The sequence below is a fragment of the Lagopus leucura genome, unplaced genomic scaffold (genome assembly GCF_019238085.1).
Source record: "Lagopus leucura isolate 7727_CA_CO unplaced genomic scaffold, USGS_WTPT01 Super-Scaffold_100002, whole genome shotgun sequence".
Classification (NCBI taxonomy): domain Eukaryota; kingdom Metazoa; phylum Chordata; class Aves; order Galliformes; family Phasianidae; genus Lagopus; species Lagopus leucura.
Genome location: NW_024962263.1, coordinates 11,334,830 through 11,358,831, shown reverse-complemented (window position 1 = coordinate 11,358,831; position 24,002 = coordinate 11,334,830). Strand labels below are relative to the sequence as shown.

General features: G+C 35.7%; 1 protein-coding gene across 1 annotated transcript in view; it reads left to right on the top strand.

Moving 5' to 3' along the window:
* The window catches only part of EXOC2 (exocyst complex component 2), a 132,696-nt gene that overhangs the window by 55,841 nt on the left and 52,853 nt on the right, over nt 1-24,002 (top strand). The window contains exons 8-15 of the mRNA XM_042869566.1: nt 360-505; nt 604-685; nt 1,140-1,242; nt 4,889-5,007; nt 16,069-16,194; nt 18,657-18,781; nt 22,661-22,729; nt 22,983-23,140. Of these exons, the coding sequence (XP_042725500.1) occupies nt 360-505; nt 604-685; nt 1,140-1,242; nt 4,889-5,007; nt 16,069-16,194; nt 18,657-18,781; nt 22,661-22,729; nt 22,983-23,140 (928 nt within the window). The remainder of the gene's footprint in view (nt 1-359; nt 506-603; nt 686-1,139; nt 1,243-4,888; nt 5,008-16,068; nt 16,195-18,656; nt 18,782-22,660; nt 22,730-22,982; nt 23,141-24,002) is intronic.

Here is a 24,002-nt window from a genome sequence, read left to right as displayed (position 1 = left end):
TTTTTTCCATATCCTGAGACGCATAATTTAGTTGTAAAAATGTAGATCTGGAGCCAAAGCAAACTATAAAATATCTGCAACAAAGTTAAGCATTTGAAATAGGAAAGAGTGATTGTTTTTAATTGCACAGGGGTCTTACCACATTAAAATGCTAAGTGTTTCCCTCTGAAATAGTATTTCATCAGTTGTAAAATGTTAAAACTGTTGAACAGAAGAAACAATAAAAACTTAGCAATAATTATTCGTTTTCTCTAAAAAGCTTAGATGATGATGCCATTCATTAAAGTGAGGAAAATCTGCATATGATTTAATCCGATCACTTGCTCTAATTTCCCTTAAATTCTTCCTTTTTAAAATAGGAGCCAGTAACACAGCGGATACTTTATTCCAAGAAGTGCTGGGCCGCAAGGATAAAGCTGATTCAACAAGAAATGCACTCAATGTTCTTCAGCGTTTTAAATTTCTTTTCAACCTCCCATTGAATATAGAAAGAAATATCCAGAAGGTATAAACCTTTAAAAATACTCCTCTCTCTGCTGAAATTACTGTTGCCTTTTAACAAATGTAAATGCTTCTTACTTGTTTTTTATTGTTGTTTTTAAGGGTGATTATGATGTGGTTATTAATGACTACGAAAAAGCAAAGTCGCTCTTTGGAAAGACAGAGGTTCAAGTATTCAAAAAATGTAAGATATGCATTGTATTACTTCTGTTTCTTCTCAACATATAAGCTAAAAAGCACATAGTAGTTTAAAGAGAGCTGTGATTTGAATCCCTAAAAGTTATGTATATATAGGAACAATTAAACAATATTTCTAGCAGATCTTCTAAGCAAGGTATATTCTTCAAAGTACGAAATCACAGCCAAATTTACTTACTAAGACCGGACTTTTGGGGGGAGAAAAAAGAGTTACAATGACTAAAAATGGGACTGTGAATGGTTCTGATGTACTGTTGGAAAGATTTCAAAGTATGATCTTTTTTCATATATCTGTTGTATATGAAAATGTCAGGTTCATGTTTTAAAATTTTTCCATAATAAATCCAAAGGTGTCTGATGCCCTAGAAAAATAATGTAATTTTCAGTTCATGCTACTGCTGAAGACGCGGATTAGATTTATTTCCTCTCCTCACCCCTAGATTATGCTGAAGTTGAAACCAGAATAGAAGCTTTAAGGGAACTTCTGTTGGATAAACTCCTTGAAACTCCATCAACACTGCATGATCAGAAGCGTTATATAAGGTAATCATTTAGCTTTGTCTTCTTCAGATTTGTGGTGTTAGATGTATATTTTAATGTTTCCTAAGTAGGGTAGTGACTTTTTATGGTTGTTTGAATACCGATTCTAAAGCTGAAAGTAGATTATGTCATGATTTTATGAATATATAATGATATTAGATTGATGTTTGATCATTCATGGAGTGATTGAGATTGTAATTTTTAAAAATCACGATGGTATGTTTAGATTATTGCTTCTTCTAAATCATCTCATTGTAAGGTGTTTATGAAATGATCACTTACAAGATGCAGATCTCAAAATGGACTGCATATTAACTTGTACTACATTTCAGCTTGGTGTTGAAATTGCATCACTTTGAGTCAGATATTAGGAAGGTTTTAATTCAGACTAGAATTTAAATTTGGTTTTGACTCTTTACTATTCATTCTAAATAATGAATTTCCTTTACATTTCATGAATGTTTAGCAGTTCCCTAGTCTTCATTAAAACTCCTATATTTGCTCTCATTCTGATAGGTTATGTCCAAGCCAATGGCAGGAGTACTAACATGAATTGGTTGGACCTTCTCCTAGCAGTAGACGTTAGCCTGCTTTACAATCCTTGGAGACAGAATTTAGAGTGCTCTGAAACATTTGATGACTTTACTTGCAGGCTTTTGAGCCCTGAGTGTTTGTAGGGCTCCCAGTGTGGCTTTATATTCTCAGTGAGTTTTTCACTTATCTTAAAAGATGTAGATCAAATGCAGTGTGCATGTGGCATTCTTAGAAATCTGACACCCGTGTGAAGTCTTCGATGCTTTTTGTACTCACCCAGCCCAATTTCACAGGCAAGGAGCGCTGGTGTCTTCTGCCCTTTTACTTTATATTAGTTTATGAGGACAGTGACCAGTGTGCAATTAGGTGCAGTCCTTCTCATTCTTCTTGGTGCTGTGTAAATATGCATATTTGTTAGAGTTACATTTTAAGATGAGTAGCGTTAAACATTTGTGTGTCTTGAAAAAGGCAAGTGTTTATTTCTATTTCAGACTTGAAAACCTTAAAAATAACTTATTTATCTAAGCCAAGTCTTACAAACTCATCTGCAGATTCTTTAGAAGAGTGATTTGTATATGCTTCTGTGCATGTTTTTTGTTTTGTTCTGGTTTTTAAGGTTTTTTTTCAGCCCCTTATCTTGAGATTTATCGAGTCTGTGAGACTATCCCTGTCTACATTAAAGCAAACTTTGTTAATGTAACCAGATGTATTCCAAGCGTAGAACAGTGTAATTCAGGAGAGCAAGAAGTATACAAATCTGAAATAATTTTGTGATAAAAAATTTTAAAAAGCCCGACATAAAAATCCATTAAATTAAATTCACTGCTCTAATTATGCTGATGTGATTTTTCTAGTCTAAGTTTCCTGGATGCAGGATATGAAGAAAGCTTACTTGTGAGCACCTCAGTTAAATGAAGATTTAAAAAATCCTAACTGTAAAATAATTTGCATAGAAACTGGTACTTTTTAGAGTTTTTTTTCCTTCCTTGATGTGTTCGTTTTGTATGTCGCCAATATCTAAGGCAGAGCAAGATCTGAAATACTGTGCTCCTACCAATCCTCAGATATTCAGTGTATATATCTATATGTGTATAGACATGTGTACATGAGTGTGTGCGCATATGTATGTATACAGACTTCATGATGAAGTTTCAGTCCATATTTTCCTCTTATTTTACAGCATTCTTTACACTGGTAATTTTTCTATACTTTTCAGAAACTGTTTAACGTATCACTGAACAAGCAAGGAGATGCATTATTTCCAATGCTAGTGGTACTCTTTTTTTTTTTAACTTTGTATCTAAACAATGACTAAAGTCCCCCTAAATGTTGAGGAAAGACTTGAGCTCATAGTTTATAAATACCACCCTGTCAAAGTGGTTGGTTGTGTAATGTTCCCATCTATCCCACCAGTTGTGCTTTGACAGTTTATTTTGTTTGTGAAAGTACTGCAGACAAGGATGATGAATTTTTGCAATGCAGTCCTAATTAACTTTAGGCATTATTATAGTAACATCACTTCTGTGAAGGAGTTAAACATTCACTGCACTGCTTCAGAGAAGTTAGTGTACTTCATCTTGAGCATCTTGAATTTTTGAATTTGTCCTGTGTCTCCTTAATGCAGAATATAATAGAGCACATCAAATAGTAGAGCAGCTGCTGTTTTTTTGAAAATACTTTTTTGACAGTACATGTAGTCATGAATGCCATACATTAGATTATACTGCTTCTGTGTTCTCTTAGGAATCAAAACAGCTGGCTTCTGATACTCATCTGCCCCCAAAGACAGAATGTTTGAGTTTTTTTACTTTCAGTAATTAAGAACCCCTGTCAGACAGCACAGAATGGTTGAGGTTGGGAGACCATCTGGTCGAGCCACTGCTCAAGCAGAGGCACCCTCTGGGCTACCCGGAACCATGTCCAGATGGCTTTGAAGTATCTCCAAGGAGGGAAGCTCCATAGCTTCTCTGGGCAACCTGTTCATCCTTTTCATTACTCTATATACATAGAAGATAATACGTGCGGGCAGCTCCAAAAGTGATGACTCCTGGTTTTCGTGTTGGCCTGTGGCTTCAGAAGCAGATGTTGGTGTACAGCAATCCCACCAATGTTCTTTTTTGTTGCCAAAAGACAGAGGGCAACAGAGAGGCAGTGTGACAGAATGGCATCTGAGATGGAAGTGAGCATGAAAGCATGACATAAAGGTGTGTCATTAGATTCCTCCGTGTGGGAAAAAATGGCACCCATTGACATTCATTGATGTTCCTGAGTATTTCTGGAGAGCAAACAGTGGGTGTGAGCACAGTGAGGCAGTGGGAGATGCATTTCAGCAGTGGTGACAGTGAGTCACCTCCACTGGGACAGATTTTTGAGAGCACAGCATGCAGGCTCTTGTTTATTACTGGTGAAAATGCATAGCTAATTGTGGTGACTATTGAAAAATTGTTTTGTAGTTGAGAATTTGCTCTTTGTGGCTGTTGTAGTTTCCATAGAAATAAACAGGGGAGGCATTACTTTTGGAGCAACCTGTGTATGTGAGTGTGTATGTATATATATGTATACATATAAAATACACTACCACAGTGTGTGTGCATCCTAATGGAAAATAAAAGACCACAACCAGGAGCTTAGTTTACATTTGCCTGTGCACATCCGTGCTAGGATTAATGAGCCACCAAAAATTAATTCCTTCTGTACTTGCCTGTTCCAACTGAGACATGCAAAGTGGGGAGCAAAACACCATATTTTATATGCTTGAGATGTCATCAGTGGTTTCAAGTGAAACATGAAATACTGATCTGCAGCTTTGACAGAGAAAGGTCTTGGTTACCAGAGAACACTTCTAGAGGCACAACAGAAAATACATATTAATCTGATATTCAGTATATATATGCTTTTGTTTATTATTATAAGGTTTTTTTGCTGAAATTTTGCTTCACTAAATTAGGAAGCAAGAATGCAGAGTTTGCGTTTGCATTGGGTACAAGTTCTTGAATTTTTAAAATTATACATCTGTGTGTATATATGTGTATAAATATATATAAAAATATTTCTGTTTTAATGAGGCCTTTAGTGTGTCAAGTCAGAGCTGTGATTTTTGGACTGGATTTTACAGATATCTTTCTGATCTTCATGCGCCTGGGGACCCTGCTTGGCAGTGCATTGGTGCTCAGCATCAGTGGATTCTACAGCTCATGCACAACTGTAAGGAGAGCTATGTTAAAGAGCAAAAAGGCAAGGATATGTTTTTATTATATATATGTGTTTGACACTTAGAAATTTGGCATTGCCTTTTCTTTGACAAGTTATAGTGTGTGAATGATACTTTTTTTTTGTTCTCTGCTTAATTTTGATAGCTTTTCACAAAGCTGAATTTTTTTTTCTTTATTGTAAAAAGAAAGTATCTGTTGGAATTTTGTTTTTGTTTGACTTAGAACGTGTAAGTTTCTTAAATGGGAAAAGCATTAAATTTCAATCATATATCTCAGGTTTACTGTGCTCTGGAAATACTACTAGAAGGTCACATTAAATCCACCATTTATATTTCTTCTTTGTACAGTATGCTGGTAGTGTATGGTTATGGAGGACATTGAAGTACCATATGTTGAAGTATTATTTCTTGATATGCAGTAAATGGTAACACAGGGTTCTCTTATTCTTTTTTACCAGTGCAGTTTCCAAACTGATTCTTCTCATTCAGGCACAGACCTGTGAGGTTATCTTAAGCATTCAGTTTGTCCATTTTACATTAAAAGCTATATGAATACTTAGTTGTATTCTGTCTAGTTTTGCCAGTGTTGCTCCTTGGAGAAATGTACCCTCATAGATGCTTTACAGGTGTGACAGCAATTGAGCTGCCAGTCATAATCCATCACATCTTTGTATTTTCAAAAGGGAATAGGCAGGAGACTACCTGGTGTTTCTAGTAGTAAAATCTATAACCTGGACTAGAAAGTGAAAATACTGTGTTGTTTCTCAAGAAATCTTAACAAGTTTGCTGATATTCCTGAAATGAGTATGCTTACTGGAATCTGAGTTGGCTTGTAGGTAATTCCCATGTTTAGTTTTGTTGCTGTGTATCCCAAACCAAGAAAGGTGTTCTCTTCTGAGAAGCACAAGAATTTTACTTAAAGCTGTGGCAGATAAGTGCTGTGAAATTAATTGCTGCAGGATGCTTACACTTTCTTCTTAAGCAGAGATTATGACTTCAGGTATAGGGTTCACAGGGGGTTTAACGTGACAGTGATGTCAGTAAGTTGCACCTTACAGTATGCACATACTTTTTTTCTATAAAACGTTACTGAATGCTGTGGGACCAGCTGGAATGCTAGGCTGATTTATTGTACTCTTAGTCAAAATCCAGTTCGTTTCCAAAACTTCACCATATCTCCTCCTTCTTGAAAACCTGAGAGACCCAACCCTGCAGTATATATCTGTCAAGGGCAAAACTCTAACAAATGAAAACGGCCACTGTTGATGATTCTAAGTTTTCTTTTTCTCCTTTCAGCTGCAAAACATGATACAGAAATCTCTTAGCTTATTAAAAAGAAAAAATAAGGGGACAAAAATGTTAAATACTTGTGACTTCTTTGTTGTAGTAGTCTACATAATGTTGTTCTGCGTGCTCCAGTAATTAATCAAAAAATGGACCTAAATTCCTTGGCTTGTCTTGAAAATCTTAACCTTTTTGGTGTTTTTCTTGCAACAATTCTGCTTACTTCAGCCTTAATATCAAAGGAACTTCTTATGTTAGCGGCTTTGTTTGGCTCACAGATGGAGGAATTTGCATAACTTGTCTGCCCAGTAAATGCATGTATGAATAGTTAATATTTGCATGAAAAAAATGCTAATATAGTATAGCTTTTATTAAAAAGAGCTAGTACCATTTAAATAGTTTCATCTTTTTCTATGGTGCTTAGTGATGTAGTTTTTGCACACATTGTAAAACACTCAAAAATTGATCCTGATTCATGGTATTCCCCATTCAGTATCTATTTGAGCAGAAGAAAGTTGCTAATCTTGGTTTCTTCTTTCCATGGATCTTTAATTTTAGCATATATCAGAGGGGAGAAGGCAAAGAGGAAACTTGGAAAAGTTGGTATTAACTGCCAAGTAGAACAGTGCTGACTGTGATCTGAGACATGGAATTTATTTTCATCTACTTTCACTGATGTATAATTTTCTAGAAGGATAAGAGTGTTTTTTCACTCACATGTCAAATTGGTTTCACATGACTTTGAGGACTCAAATCAATTTGAAATCCAAAGTGGGCTTTATGTATTTATAAACTTAGAAGTTGTTTTTAAGACGTAACAGTAGTAAATTTTCAGACTAGCCTGCTCCTTAAAATATGCTTCCAGAAAAGGTTTTGTACATCAAGCACTTGAAAGAGGAGGTAGATCATAATGTTGACAGTCTCTTGATAAAATGCATTAGATATTTTTCTAGGTTTCTCTCCTCAACATGGATAATGTACTTTGTTTCTAACAGATGGTGTATGCTAGAATATGTGAATAGTCCCACCTTGAACGTACCAACAGTTGTGGCTGATATTAGCTGTTTTTATGCGGACTGTGAGCCTGTTGGTTCAAGCTGGCTGAATCAAAACTCTTCAGTCGAGTAACAGATTGTATCTATTTATGCATCTGTATGCAGATGTTGTTTTATTTTTCAGCTTTCAGTTGAGTTTGTGCCAGATAATTTTGCTGCTGACTTACTAGTTTTCAAAGCAGACCAGAGCTCTAAGTTGTTACACATGATGAATTTTACTACCTGAAATGGATTTGGAATTAGACAAGAACCTTTGCTTTTCTTACATGGAGAAGTCTTCTATTAACATTCCTGGACCAGAGTTTAGTGGCGAATTGTGAGACACCAAACATTCTCGAATTTATCTGTGGGTCATGATGCACTTAGGAAGGGATGGGTACCATTGCAATTATTTCCTAAACAGGCCAAAAAACAAAACTAAATGCATTCTGAAGAGAAGTCGGTCCAAATATACTCATGGATAACAAGCTAACAATGCATTCCATGTTATTTACACACTACCAGGAGGATGATCATTGCAACTTAATATATAGTTTTTTCATACACAGAAATAGGATCTACTCCTATCTTCTCTAAGAGATTGTGTCACTGTATCATCTTGTCTGGGCCGCTGGTAATGACAGTCAAGACAAAGCTCCAATACTGACAAGAAATAAATTTACTTTTCTATGCCCCATGGGTTCATTACCTTTGTCTGATGACTGCCCTCTTGTTAATGTATTTTCAAGGCTGTCCCAAGCAAAGATAGGGAGTGAGCCAACGTATGCTGAGACAGTTGAAAGTGCCGACAGAAAACTGCAAATTAGACTTTAAATATGTATGTAGATACCAGAATAAAATAAGTGGAAATATACTTACATCTCTAACTGTAAATCTTTGACACTTAGCAGTACTCTCACATGTAAAATAAGAATAGAACAGCCTCTGTGTAAGTCTGCTATTAGAGATTAACTGCATTTTGTAGAAAATGCTTACAGTTGTAGGCATGTGAAGTATCTTAACAGAGTACAATCTCTAATGAAGCTTAACATAAGAAAATGTTGCGAATTTACAGTGCTGTAATGGTCTTGGTGATCATTGTTGGAATTTGTTTCTGGTGTTAGCAGAAGTCTCGTGTGTTTCAAATTCTGTTTTTAGTTAATCAGTTAATCCAGCTTGTTCTAGTGTTACATCCAAAACTGGAATGGTATATAAGGCTTTGCTAAATTTTGGCAGATAATTTGTCAGCATGTCTCTAAGACTATCAACTACCATCAGCAAATTATTCAGTCAGATTTTTCCTTTGATTTTAATTGACGATTACTAATTGCAAAATGCACAGCAATCTAATCATTAGCTTATTGGTTGTTTTTATTTCAAAGGTTTAAGTGTGATAATAATTTTAAGTCAAATGTACAAACAATTTCACAGCTGTGTTAGCATTTTGGAGAAAATTTCCCTTGAGGAATATCTGTGTATGGATATTAATATACTCTTCCCTTTCAGCCTTAAACACCACTGGTTTCATTAGTCCTGAGTTATGTGGACTTCATTACATACTCAGATATGGCAGTTGTTACTCACACATCTTTGCTTTTATTCTATCTCCTACCCCACGTAACCATAACACACTTTCTCATTTGTGAAATAAATAATGCACACAAAAGATGCCTGTATTATGAGAAACTGTTGAAATTCAAACCCAGGTGTTGCAAGGAGTGAATGTGCATGTATGACAGCAGAGGGAAATTTCTTTTGCTCTGGCATATGAGCAAATAAAACACTGGACAAAAAGAGAGAAACCCAACAGCAAAAACTCAGTGGAAACGTTAAGCAGTATGGCAGTGCCCAGGTCACAGAACTCCAATGGTAGTGTCCATACGTAAAGCAGTCTTCTTGAATACTTAAATTCTTTCATAAAAGATGCAGCTATGGACTCATGCAGCTGCCTGGAGCTCTAGCTCTACAGATGTAATGCAGCTTGCAAATACAAAGATTTGTATGTTTTCTATTCAATGTGCCTGGTTTGCTAATGGGATAGGTACTTGTGTTCTTTTGTTGTTATTGGAACCGTTTTTTTTATTATGGCTATGAAGTGATTTCCTGAAGCAGTGACAGAGTCCGTTTATAAACCTGATTGCTATCTGCTATTGCTGCCCACTGGAAGAAGCATATAAAGCTGGTTTGCTGCTCTTTACTTCATACACAGTTGTTTGTTAGGGAGATGGAGATGAGACTAAAACTTTTCCTAAAAAGGAAAAAGAATACTTTTGATGGCTATGAATATAAAATTTAACATAGAGAAGCACTGTGCTCACTCAAAACAGAATTTCTAATATGTCTAGCAAGAGGCATGTGGATGACAAACTGAATTGTGCTGGTAGTATTCTGTGCCTTTTATTGGCTAAAGCCTGAGTTGCTTCTTCTGAGCTTTGAACTAAGACTTGGAGAAGCTTGAGGACTTTCAGACCTAGTATCTGGCTACGAAACAGTTTCCTTCAATTAAAAATTTTTATATTTGTAATTTTAAACTTTATTTGGCAATTCCCCTACTTTTTGGGCATTATTTTAGATCTTTAGTATGGTTTATGCTTTTCAGACTTGTTGGAGTACAGGAAACCTGGAGGATATAATAACGTAAAATGACATGAAAATAAATGTAAATAAATGAGGTTTAGTTGAAAATCTGCCTGGGGCACTAGGCAGCTAGCCAAAATGAATCAAGCAATGGGATTCATACTGTGAGTACCAGAAAAAGAATCTATGGAGGTTGGACCATTTCCTGTGTGGCCAGTGGATATTGCTTAGACTTCAATATTGGCTGGACAGGTTCTGTGATCCTGTGAGTTAAAATGGATAGGGACTTTAATTCAGTTATCTTTAAAGTGACTGAAAACATCTTCTAACTGGTCTTTTTGAGATATATGCACCAAAATTATATATAAGCTGTCAGTAACCTTAAGAAACTAAACCTGTGCATGGAAACACTAACAAAATGGCAGTGTGATCTTTCTACTGCCCTTCAAGCTGCAAAACATACAGCATTTTGATGTTCCCAGTGTGGAGGTAGTTTTCTTGATACTCAAGTGTGGTAGTTCAGTCACAGTGATGTGTTTTTGTTGTTCTGACTGCTGAAAGAATGCAATCTTTGCAGCACTCAGAGTATTGTACAAGCAAGTGTTTTCTGTGCCAGGTTAATAGCAGTTACATGTAGTGTGAAGAGAGGAGATGGATACTTGCACTGCACTGGTCTGTCTTTGTGCCACACTGAAATTCTATTCGCCACGCAGTGAATGATCTATCTTTGTTAGATCAGACAGACCAGCAAGGCTTGTGTCAAAAGGGCCTTTTCAATTTGTTATCCTAGCAGCTGGTTCTCTTCCATTGCCTTTGCTTACTGTACATCTGGAAGAAGACTTCTTACAGCTGGGAACCATTTCGTGTCTAAACTACATCCCCTGTCCGTAGCAGAAACACTCTTTTGACAGCAGATGTCAAGCAAACCCTTAATGGGTTATTAATTAAATTTTAAAAATTAATCAGTACAAAATTTGATGCCAGATTTGTTTTTGTCTTTTACCACCTGTATCTGTAACTTCGTTGTTTAGATTTTTGTTGGGAATTGCAGGGGGGCATGGCTCTTTATCCAGTACTTTAAATATTAAGAACCTATCCCACAGATATTAAATACTGTGATTAAAAAGAAGCACATGTAGTTTAAAAGCAAAGCTGAAAAAAAGGGTACCGCTGAAGCTAAAGGAAGCTGTCTATTCGCTGGCCAGAATTTTACCTTGGTGTCTTGAATCTTTTAAATCATTACACAGGAAATGAAGTAGAAGCGAACTGTTTTCAAAGTCACTGAAGATCATAGTGTCCATTGGAGCTAGTGTAGTAAAATGACATCACTTTTGTTTATACACTGAGCTTGAAGTATTTGGCGTCTGCTTCAATGTATTTGGCCTGCGGGACTGACGATAAGTTTTACCCTTGGGTTGTGAAATACTTAGAACACCACTCAAAATAACAGTATACCCAGTTGCCCTTTTTTTGTGGTAAACCAAAAAATGGTTTCATTCTACAGTTGGGATAACAAAGACTAGCCTTAAGATTAAAAAAATAAAATAAAATAAAAAACTTTTTGAAATGTGTTCCCAGAATGTTCTTTCCTTAAAGTGAAGCAATTTAATCTTCACACGCTGCTAGTAATGCTAGTAAGAAAAGGGTTCTCAAGGAAAAAAAGAAAAAAGAAAATGCAGTCATTCATCTGCTGTGCAGGTTAATTTTTAGGTAATTTCTTCTGCTCGCCTAATTTCTTGCCCAGACAAATTGAAATTCTCTCTGCGGCGTCCTTGAAAGGAATCTTATCCTGGTTGTGTCAGTGCAGGCTCCAGGCACCGCGTGTTTGGTCAACAAGCAACAGTGGGTGGTCAGGCTGCAGCACAGGACAAGGGCCCGCTGTGCGCAGGAAAAAATGTTCAAAGGTGTTTAAGGGTGGTAAGGAAGTCGGCCGCCCTTCTGAGCGTCTGGAGGCTATAGATCAGCCTTCCCTCACCATTGTGGCCTGTGAGAAAATTCACTCCCAGATACATAATGGATGAAAGAATACAGCAACTGTATTCACCTGGTTGCACATCTGTAGAGGCTTTTTCTTTCTTAATCTTGCTCATATGCATGCTGTGTATATACATTTAGTCTGTATAGTGACTGCTGTTTGACTTGCCGTGCAAAATCACGTTGACAAATGACACAGCTCGAGGTTGGCAACTTGTTAACGTTTTTGTTTGTCGCAGAGAAAAATGCTTTGTGTAATCCTCTGGTGGTCAGTCAGTATCTTCTGCAAAAAGCCTTTTAAAAACCTTCAGCTGAGTGGTATGGATCCACCGGGTGGCAGCCAGAGGTGGGATTCCCCCAGTGCCCCGAGGAGCCCACTCCTCTCAGGTGGCTGACGGAAGCAGGCAGAGCCGTGGCATGGCAGCTCTATGAGACCTCATTACAATTGGTTTTGTAATTGTTTAGTAACACAGAAGTCAAGCTCCTTTTAAAGATTTCAGTTGTTGAGCATGAAAAAGTCTTATTTGAGGCACATTTCACGCTAGTCATCTTTTACATCGAGGCTGCAGTGCGCTGCATGCCAGGAGTGTGCAGACAGCATGCACAAAAACTGCATGATGCATGTGCATCAACTGCAGATGCATAGCACCATGTATCAACTGTAGCTCTGATAAATTTGGAAGAAAGTGGAAGTATAATAAAAGCTCAAAACGCGTTGGACTTGGATTTTGTTTTATTTGAGATTCTTAATCTAATGACATCTTACTGCACTAGAGCAGAGAGGTCTGAAAAAAAACCACTGTTCTTTGTATCTCACGCAGTATCTGAATTACATGAATTTTATTCTACATGCCTTGTGCACAAAAAATTGAAGTCCAGTAAAATTCCTTAAATAGAAAAATTAAGGCAGTATTAAGGTCCTTAAAATGTATTATTGGATCTCACGATTTTACAGTTGTAAACATAATAAGAATTTAATGATACTTCTGGTTTGTCATGACTGTTTGGTAGGAGAGGAGAATGTAGAACACTTGTTTTTCCTGTGTTTCCTTGGTTAAATATACACTTGTCGTGGGAGTCAGGCAGATATACTCACGTAGATGCAAAAAATCAAAATTTCTGTAGCTTCAAAGACGTGGTGTATTTTTATAAAACAAATGTCAGTCAGGAATGTGTATGTGATATCCTAAAAGCTATGAGCACAATAAAGAGTTAATTTCTTAAGACTTGAGATCGTTGCTATCCTATATTCAGGAGCTAAGAACGTAGAAATACCATACAAATCAAAAAACTGAAAAGCAGTATATTAGTATTTGAGTAGTTCATTTAACTTTATAAATATTATTGTCTACAGTCCACACTAATATTAATTCATTGCATTACATTATGCGGCTAAGCTTAAGCTCTTGGCTCCAGACAAGGAATGAGCTGGGTCGGGAGAAAAAGTGTTTGTAAGTCAATTCCCACTTCTTTTTTTAATACAAGATTTATGTGTTAGTGTGTAGTCTTCAAGCGCTATCTTCTGGTCGGGTGAAAGCAAGATCAGCTTTGCTAATGTAGTCCAGATGTTTATTAGTCCTGAGGGTATATGTGCTGTTGTAGTTCCCTGCTGCTATGTTATAGTTGCTTGTAATGCTAGACAACCAATTAAGAAATTAGTTCATGTTAAACTTTCTTTTCCTGGTACGGCTGCAAACTGATGATGTGGTTTTTCTGGTGGAACAAGAGAGTATTCTTTACGTGTTTTCTGTTCCTGGTGAATATGTAGAAACCATTTGGGCAGTGTGGGGTTGGTGTAGCAGCAATACAGGATTTGTAGGTTTTCAGCTCCCTCAGACAAATGGTTTTAATTGAACTAATTCACGTTAAGATGTTTGGGTAAGTGTATCTGTTTTTCTTAATCCTGAGGTCTAATTGGCACTGTCATTTTTAGAGGCCATCTGTTTACAAGAAATTCCTCTTATTAACAAGGTGTTTGAAGGGTGAGAGCATAAATCCTATATGAAGACATCAAAGAGGGAAGCTTTGGTGTATCTTGCATTTTTCTAAATGCAGGTTTTGTGAAAACAGGGTTGCTACTTTTTGATTTAGAATATAAAATAGGCATATAAATTTACTTCTTTTTTTACAGTTCTCATTGTCCTTGCAGACACACTGTGTTGTTTGTTTGTTTGTTTTTTCAACCTAATAAAATGTAGATATGTTGAATCTCAGAGTCATGTTTTTATGGAAACCAAAGAACTTAAAGACACTTAAAACTTCTCAAAATTTTCTATATTTTTCTTTTTATTCTGGATAGAATTTCTGCAAGTTACCAAATGCATAATTGCTTTTGTTTGGTTGTTTTGCTTCTCAAAGCTAGAGAGAAATAAATTTGTTTTGCTTCCACTTCATTCTGCAAGGCTGCTGAAATGCTTTCTCACAAATTAATTATTATTTATAATAATTATATATAATATTAATTATTAACATTTAAGATATGTTTTAGTAATCATATCAAATCCAAATATAGACCTTATACAGATCTGTGTTGTATGGACAGTTGAATAGCACTAATTCATAATTAACTATTTGCATTTGCAGCACACACTGCTTACTTTTAAAACTTCTGATAGCTTTAGTTTTTTCCTTCCTCATTACTCTCTGGTTTTAGTCGATGCAGAACAAAGTCTTTTCCCCTGTTCTTACTGAAACTCACAATGGAAATTGCTCATGGTGCTGCTCACCCACTGCAGCAGATTCCTCATAGCTGAAAACTCACTGATTTTAAAGATGTTGTAAACATAAGACAGTTGTAGTAAGTGGAGTTATATGGTCACCAGAATGATAATGCAAACCAAAGATAGCTGGATTCACCAAGTCTATTAGAGCAGTGTGGCAGTCTTTAACTGCAGCAAAGGAATCAATTTGCTGAGGTGTTTCATAGTGTGAGCGGTGAGGAGATGAATCAAGGAACTGATTAGCCCTGTAATGACAGCGCCTCCTGGAGGCCACAGGAAATTTCTGAAAAAAAAAACACTGATAAAGGAGGAAGAATTCTTTTCAAAAACAGCTTTGCAAGTTTGCAATAAGCTTCACAATGCTCGAATTGTTCTTTAAACCCCAGCTGCTGAAATAAATTGACTCGCTGTTATCTTCACCTTTATACTGCTTTGATAGCAGCATAAATTCAGAATAAATAAACTTCAAATCCGTTTCATTTTGTGTTACTTTTGAACCTATGCACAGTAAAGGTTGAGCTAGTGCTTTTACTCTGTGGCTTTTCTGTTATTTTAGGTGAATCTAGGTATTGATGGGAAAGCTAAAGCAATGTAAACTCAAACTCTGAGATTATCACTCTAAAATTCATTATGAATTGTGATTAATTTCAGTGGTATACACTGCAGTCAGTCAGATACCATTTTTGTGGTTGCTTTCAGAAATAAGTCTGTAAAGTGAAATGCATAAAGCAGCAATTTAGACTTAAAGAGAAATACCAATAGTACTTTGATATGCTTAAAAAAAATAATAATCATGGTCTTCTCATTATCATATGGCTGTTTTCCAAAACATTTATTATCCTCCAGGTATCTACTTCTGTCAAGTTAGATCATTGTTTAGGGCTAAGGTACAGTGATCTACGTATGGACAGATATTCTAGAAAATAGAATTAGTTGAAAACAGTAACTCTGGTATCTGCAAAATATTTTGTATATGTGCAAGATGATTATAGCCATACACAAGAACACAGTGCTGTTAATTTATCTGCTTCATGATGGATGGACTGTTACTACCTGCATTCTGTGCAAGTCAAATATCTAAGAAGCAGTTTGAATACTCTGCCTTTTACAACTTAACTAGCACAGGAAACCTTTACTGTCAAAAAGTCATGTGCCGTGAGAAAGTGTCATGTCATTAATGTCATATAAATACATATTTATCCATGGCTTTCAAGCAATTAATTGTAGGGTCTTAGCTGTAAAAGCTGAGAGACATATAGACCAAAGAATATTTCTCACTTGATGCTAGTATTTTTGGCTTTGATATGAGAGTCAAAAGCAGTGTTATTGTATAGCATTGATGTAGATGAACAAACATTCTAAGTAAGCAAGATTGTTATTTACTAGATAGCTTCAGTCTTGTATCACTTCCAAATAAAATCAGAATTAATTTGCATTTTCTTATCATTTGATGCACGAAATCATTATTACTGCTTTTTTTCCCCTCCCTATTTAGGCACATCATTGCTCCACAGCTCCATGCTAGACCTGGACAGTGATGTGCGTCCATCTCCAATTGGCCACCTCAGTCAAACTGCTTCACTGAAGAGAGGCAGCAGTTTTCAGTCTGGCCGCAATGACGGTGGGTGACTGTTCTGTTTGGAAACATGTACTTGCATTTACCTATGTCCACTATGTTGCACAGTCAGAAAACAAACTGAAACTCCAAACCTGTGTATATATTGCGTAGGTTTGTTCATCTTTCCAGTCATCTCTATTAGTTTTACTGCCACAGATTGTATTAGATCTCTTTGAAGACAAAGCTTTGGAGGTAAATTATGAAACTTCACTTTAAACGATAAAAATTGGGAACTCATGTTTCTCCCTTCTCTGCACATCTTAGCATTGCTTACCAAGGGTTTTTTTGGGGGTTTGTTTTTTTTTTGGAAGTATTAAGTAGCTTGTAACTGAAATCTGCTTATTATTTCTTTTCTGCAGTACCAGAATTTTCTTTTCATGTGCATAACCACCAACTTTTCCATTGCTGCTGTTAGAACTTTTGTGTGTGTTTCTGATAGATCTCCTTGCATTTAGCTACTCCTGTGACTTCACATATCCAATCCTGGTTGTCTCATTCTTTAAACACAGAAAGAGAAACACAAGCACATGACTCAGTTTTAGCAGTGTTTAGAGTTTTAGAGTTTAGAGTCTTAATTATGGATCCATAACCTGGATGTTCAACCTGGAAAAGATGTCTTCAACAAGTTTTGCAGATTCCATAAACTTCAGCTTAAACTTTCTAGGGAAAGTTGTAGGATCAAAACATCGTAATGCCTTATGTATCCAATCCAAAGACCCTAGAGTCAGAATATGTTGTCTCTAAGTTAAGTTCATTGCTATTTAGATGCATTGCTTTTTTTGAAATGCTTTTTTTTACTTTTTTTTTTTCTTACTGCGTATGTAGAAAGCATTGAAGGCTTATCTGTCTTGCTGTTCTGTATGGAGATCCAAAGCAAACAAGCCTCTTCTGATATTGTGCCATTCCAAGTATATCATGATTTGATATCTTTTCAGGATGATTGTGCAGCGTTTTGTTTTTCACAAATTTGAATGTAGCATTGGGTTGTGGGTTTTTGGTTTTTTCCTCATGGTTTCATTCACAGTCACTGTCCATTACAATGATTGAAGAAAGTCATTTGAATTTGTAAGTATAGTATTAAGGTAGCATCCAGCTCTAGCTTGAGTACAAGGACATGTGAATGATAACTATAGTTTCATCATTAGGATGAGTGTAAGAGAACATATGAAAATATCTGCAATAATATATATTGTAACTTTCTGTAGTGTAAAAAAAAAAAGTGAAAATATCCTGGATTTATGGCCTGAAAGCCCTTTTGGCATTTTGTGCAGTAAGTTACTCTAACAAAAAGCTGCTTTCTGCAAATATGGGACTAAGACAGCTTCTGAAATAGCCATGAATTGTGCTTCCTAGAAGGGAAATGAATTTCATACATGAAGTAAATAATGTGCTTACAGATAGAAATGATATTGTTGGTCACAACCTTAGGTTTGCACTGGAGCCTTTGACAAAGTTGATATCATTCTAGGAGGAATTAAAATCTTTGGGTTAGAACTTGGGTTTTGTTGGCATTACAGTCTTTCTCATAAGTGTGGGTTTTCAATATGATTTGGGATTTTTGAATGCTAATTGACAATCTCTAAAATTTTTTGACTGTGATGTGAAAGAAAATTTTACTGAACAGATGTTTTTCCACCCAATAAGTAAGTAGACCAATAATTAATGGGCCTGCACTTCTGCAGATGGATACTGCTGAAGGTGTGCTGTTTTTCAGGAAGATTCAAGACCAGCTACTAACACAACAAAATAGTGAGGCTTTGGTGATGCCTAACACAATGTTATGCAGCTATTTTGGGCTAACTGGTGAACTCCTGTTATGTGTAGGCAATATTGTCTAGCAGATTAAAGACAAAAAGTGTTTTTCACTCAAAATGCTTCTGCGTTTCCAAAGAGTTATGTAGCACAGCATTATGTTTTTAATTTTATCATTTTATTTAGGATAAAATGGAGAAAGAAAAAAAGAAAAAAAAAAACACCAAAAGGAAATAAAAAAACAAGTGGTTGTTTTTTGGTGTTGCTTGCCTTGATCACAAAACTATCCTAGCAGCCCTGTTTCTTTAGTATCACCACCTCATCATCTGAAATTTCTAGTATCTTGATTGCTCTCATGTTACTTTACATTTGTGTTTCGATGACAGAGGAGCGGCTGAATGGATTCTTCAGTGAATTGCATTATATACAGAATAGGCTTTCTTTGTACAGGTGCATACTGTCATAGCACTGGCTTCTTGTAAGCATAAGAGAAAAGAAAAATGAATTTGCATGTGCACCAATTATGAGCATATATATGGATGGATCAGGCTGTTAATTTTTTTCCACTGAAAGGTTTTATGTAAATAATATATAACCATTTTTGCAATACGAAACAACAGCAAGCTCATAGTATGTATTATATTATTAATGCTAAAAACTAATGCTAAAAAGGTTTTAGTTTTACTTTTCTCTTCCTGTGCCCTCTCTTTTAGCCTGGCGATACAAAGCACCACAGCAAGTTGTGTTTGTTGAAAAGTTGACAAAACTTGTTGTAAGTCAGCTACCCAACTTCTGGAAGCTCTGGATTTCTTATGTGAATGGAAGTTTATTCAGTGAGGTATGGATTCTTGCATATAAATGAATTCTAAATAACAAAATTCCGTAATAATTTTATTCAATGTATTATATTTCATTATTAACTCGGTTAATGTGACAGCATTGTTTCATAAACCTCTCAGATTTAAAAATAAATAAATTAAACTCTTATTCCCTTTGAGAGATGCTATCTTTGGTTTATAAAAAACATTGACCAATAAGCTACAGTAAAATACATACACTGGGATAACTTTGAATTCTGTCTTGTGTCTGCATTCCAGATGCTGTAGTCAATATATGTGTGGTTTCATCTCTTAATCATAACTGGCAAACTTCCCTTCTTTGATGATCTGAAAAGAAGTGCAAATTGAATGAAGGGTAGAGATGTGCTGAAGATAAAGTCATAGAGAAAATTTTTCATTTCTTTAGAATAGGAGTACTCATTTCTTGAGCTTTAAGAATGTGGAGATGAAGATAGGTTCAATACTAGAGTTGCAAAATGACCAGGCCCAGGGTGCTGGCATACTGGCATTCTATACAGGGAGACTTGTCTGGAAACAATCAGCTGCAGTAGTCGTCTATGCTTCTGGTCCTTGCTCAGATTGTCTTGTTTCTACAGTTCTGTAAATATGATGCTGACACTCCAAGTAGCAGAAAATATTTAAAAAAAAAAAAGAATGATTGATGCCATCATGTGACACTTTTGTGTGCATGCTATTTATGGGTTTGAAAAAGGCACGTAATTAACTCATTGATGGATTAATTTAATAGCTTTTAGTTTTCTGTTATTGCTAAAATTTGATCACAGGTTAAGTTTTGGTTCACTTCTGGTCCTCAAGCTGTGCTGTTCCTTCTTCAGGAGAATTAGAGTATTGGGATATTTCCAAGGAGCGAGTCTGACAAAGACAAATGCAAGAATTAGGGATGGTAAAATGTAGTTCTGTGCCTTCAACAGATGTCAAGGTGCTCATTCTCACCTTATCTACATAACTATCGTTGGAAAGCCAAGTCGGATGCTGGCTATTGAGGATCCTAGAAAACTATGAAAACAAGGTCTGCAAGCAGATGTAGTGTCAGTCAGGGATACAACAAAAGAGGTGGAAAACAAGCTAGTTTTGTTCAGATTGGTTTCTTTATTTATACATATGAATCTAAAGATTTATATACCTAAAACTTTTGTTTATTGGTAGCAATCTCATTTAATCTGTTGAGAATTCTTATCCTGTCGTGCTTATAGTATCTTGCTGTATTTACAACCCTAAATCATCACAGTTGCATTATTCCACTGGAGAATTATCTCTTAAGTTAGAACTACAGTTGACAGCTGTTCTGTTGTTTCCCTTTTTCTTTATCAAAAGAATTGAATTTTCAAACTATTAGTTCTATTTGTTGCCACTGTCTCTTATTTACTGTAATGTTTTCATATGATAATACTCATAAGTACTATAGCCTATATGGAGGTCCTTTTAGCTACAGTGAAATAGATTCTATTCATGATCATATTTTCACTTGATAAAAACCAAAAGAAAGGTTTTACATTTACTCATAACATTGCGTGAAGGAAGTAGAATCAAGAATAAACTTTGGTACTGTTGACTTTCACAAAAATTGTTCATTTCATAAAGGAAATGACAACTTCTGTATTTGATAATAATGCTTTTGGAAATTTGACTTTACAAATTCGACTGCAAGTTATTGTGATTTTCTTTCTCTGAGTGCAATGAAAAGGAAAGCAATTTCAAGAGAAACTGAGACTTGAACTGTAAATGAGGTTGAGAAATTTTGTTCTTGAGAATGACTGCTAGTGGAAAATGCGGTGACCTTATGTCCCATCAAAACATGGTTTCCATGTTATTAAAAAAAAAGGGGTGTGGGGAGGTTGGCAAAAGTAGTTTTCTTGTTAGTCTGCAGTGTCTGCTCTTCTGCTGGGTCGGAGTCTGAGCTTTTAAGAAATTCACCTCCACGTACTTGGCTTCTTGTGGTCCATTGTTCGCATGTAGAACCAATGTTCACCCACATGTAAGATGCCCTAAGTTATTGGAAACAGGAGGAGAGACTTTGATCTCAGTTCCTTTTGAGCATCTGCTTGCCACAAGTCACCTGAGAGGAGCAAAGAGGGTGGACTGGTATAATGTAGAAGGTTTATTCCAGGGTGCCTAGTAGTATCTGTCAGCACATCTCATTCAAGACTTGAGCCTGACACCTTTTTCTATAAGCCATACAGATCTTATTTGTCTTATAAGAAAGGTATTTACTTTGTCACTTGCTATTTGTCATTATGGAAGCAGTCATCTTTACTGCTACTGTTTTGTGAGAAAAATCCTGTGAAAATGCTTTGGAGGATTGTTTCAATGGACTTGAACAAATCTACGGGAAAATCCCCACTTATGAATAAAAAGCTGTATTTATTTTCTCTTGTTTGGCTTGTAGGTTTTTGGGGGAGGTTCTTTTTACTTCTGAAAGGTTAGCTAGTATGTCTTAGAATACTGTCAGTTAAAGATTTACGTGATATTTTCAACAGTTTAAAAAGTGTAGTTCTTTGAATCACTCTAGGTGAAGCAGCGTATCCGAGTAGTAACCGTTGGTCTTACCACAAAATAGTTTTGGTCTGTCTGTGCAGGAAAGATTTAAGTTTGATCTTCAGCAAAACCACTAAGAAAAGAAAGATGTCAAAGATTTCTGAGCTTTTTGTTGTTCTTTAATCCAGCAGCAAGAATGTGAATTTTAATTTGATACTTTAGGTTTAAAGGAGTGCAGCTTCTTTTCTTTTTTAAGGCATTAGAAGAGAGAAATGGTTATTATGTACAGCAGTAATTCTTAAGCTTTGTTCTGCTTGTCTGAAACTCAACAGTTCAGCTTTAGAGTATGACAGTTTCATAGCACTCTATTTTCCAAAACTTTTAAGCTCCATAGTTCTATTTTTCTCTAATTTATTATCAATTCAAAATACTTATTTTATCCTAAAAATGTGTAACACGGATGGAATTCAAATAGTAGTACGTCGGTTTGATAATTTGAAGGTAAACTTAATCGGAGAATAAAGTATTGTCATGTTATTGCGCTGTTTGTCCAGTAGATGTTGCTGTACATACATAAAATAGGAGATTTTCTAAGTATAAAACTATATCTGCACTTAGCATGTTATTTTGAATAACTTTATAATTTGCTTTGTGTTCTCAGTAGACTCCATAGAAAGTTGTAACTACAAACAGGAAGACTATTAGTCAAACCACATTTTTTTTCAACTGTAACTGTCTCATGCAAAGTATACTCATGTTCCTCAGTTTTCAAAAATGTGAACTGCCCATGAAGATGCTGATTATTTTGCAGTGTCTCTTTTTCAGTCAGTTGAATTATTTCGAGAATATTTTCAACAAAATGCTGTTTCTAAAAGCCCGTGAGCACAAAAAAATGAAGTTTTAAAAAAACATGCCATCTCCTACACACGTTGCAATTCCAAATTGCTCACATTCCAAGAAGCATCTGTCACTTTATATCAGTATTATTACCTGGGTAGCTTCCACGCTGAGAAAATCATTTCTTCATAGAAATTTGATGCACAATTAGGCTGTATATGTTTTAGCTCTCATTAACGTTTTAATGAGAATAGTTTAATTTCATGAAGTTTGTATTATTTGAGCCAGTTTTGGACTTGTCCCCAACTTTGTGTGAAATAAACATTGTTCCTTAGAATTAAACATTAGCACACTGACCAACAGGAAGTAAAATTTATTGATGATATGGTCCCTAGCTATTCAGATAGCATGAGTTAACTTTTATAATTACATCACAAACTCAGTGATTGGTTTTCACTTCTTCACATTGAAACCCCCCTTTTTCAGAATTATTTTAACAGTGCTTATGAGATACTTACGCTTTTCAATTTTCTTGTTTTCACCAGACTGCTGAAAAATCTGGCCAAATGGAAAAATCAAAGAAAAACGCTAGACAAAGACAGAATGATTTCAAGGTATGTTATGGGAAGGAAACATTGCTTTCTTTCAGTTGCCCTTCCTAGCAGAATGCTTTAAGCATCACCACCTTGAAAATCACATTTCTTGAATCATGTATGCCCTTACACCTCATCCTTCCAGACTCTCTAGCATGAGGCGCCTTCTGTAAAGCGTGTTACAAGGCGCTACATATAGCAAGTACATACACAGCTGATTAAGCATATTGGTAGGTCTTTTTGCTTGATTTTTCTCTCCCTTATTCTGACACAGAAAATGATTCAGGAAGTTATGCATTCTCTGGAGAAACTTATCCGTGGAGCTTTGCTTCCATTCAGCCTCAAAGAAGGAGAATCAAGACAGTATGGCGGCTGGGAGATGAAATCTGAACTTTCTGGCCAGTGGCTAACACATGTTATCCAGACAGTAAGGTAAACAAAGCTGTTGACCTACAGTATGATGTTACTGCTAGAATGTATATGTTTTTTAAGAGATATTGTTTTGGATTTTGTTGTTAAATACTCTGAGTACTGAGAAAGTTAATTATTGCAAAAATAGAATCACAAAAAATTGCTTGTGGCAGATTTAGAATTCTGAGTCCAAGTTTAATTAATGGTGTCTCATAGTCTCCCTATGTAACTATATTCTTTTTTCTTTTTTTTTTTTTTGCCCAGAACACCTAGGTAAAAGTAAATAATTTAGTAATATTTGAGTAAATAATTTGGATGAAGTGGGATTTGATTCTTCAGGGTAGAATTATTAGGAAGTTATCATCTTCCCATCTTCACATTTCAGCCAAAATGGGTAAAAACAACATGCCTCTTACTATAGTGTCATTCTTAAGATATCGTTTACTTTCTTAATTGTCTTTTGAAAGCTGGTACTCCTGCCTATGATGTCATTCTGTTTATAATTCTTTGCTTATAATCTTAGTAATGTGCATGTCATCAATTACAAAATGTCTCAGTAAATATGCAGAATTTGCTTCAATTTCTCTGTTGATAAAATAAGTCATCATTATCTTTTGGAAAGTCAAGTAATACCTGGATTTGATACTGTAATTTTTACCTGCAAGTTTCAAACCTTTTTGAAGGTTTGAACCTTAACCTTATTTGGTTAATAACAACCAAAATGTAGAGTTAACTGTATCCTTCCTCTTTATTATCTTACACACGTTAACTCATAGGTAATTAATTCTTACTAGAGATGAGGCTAGCAATGATACATACCTTTTGTTGAGTCTATTTAGCACTTCCAGATGCTGACACCAACAGAGCAGATAGGCTATTCTGA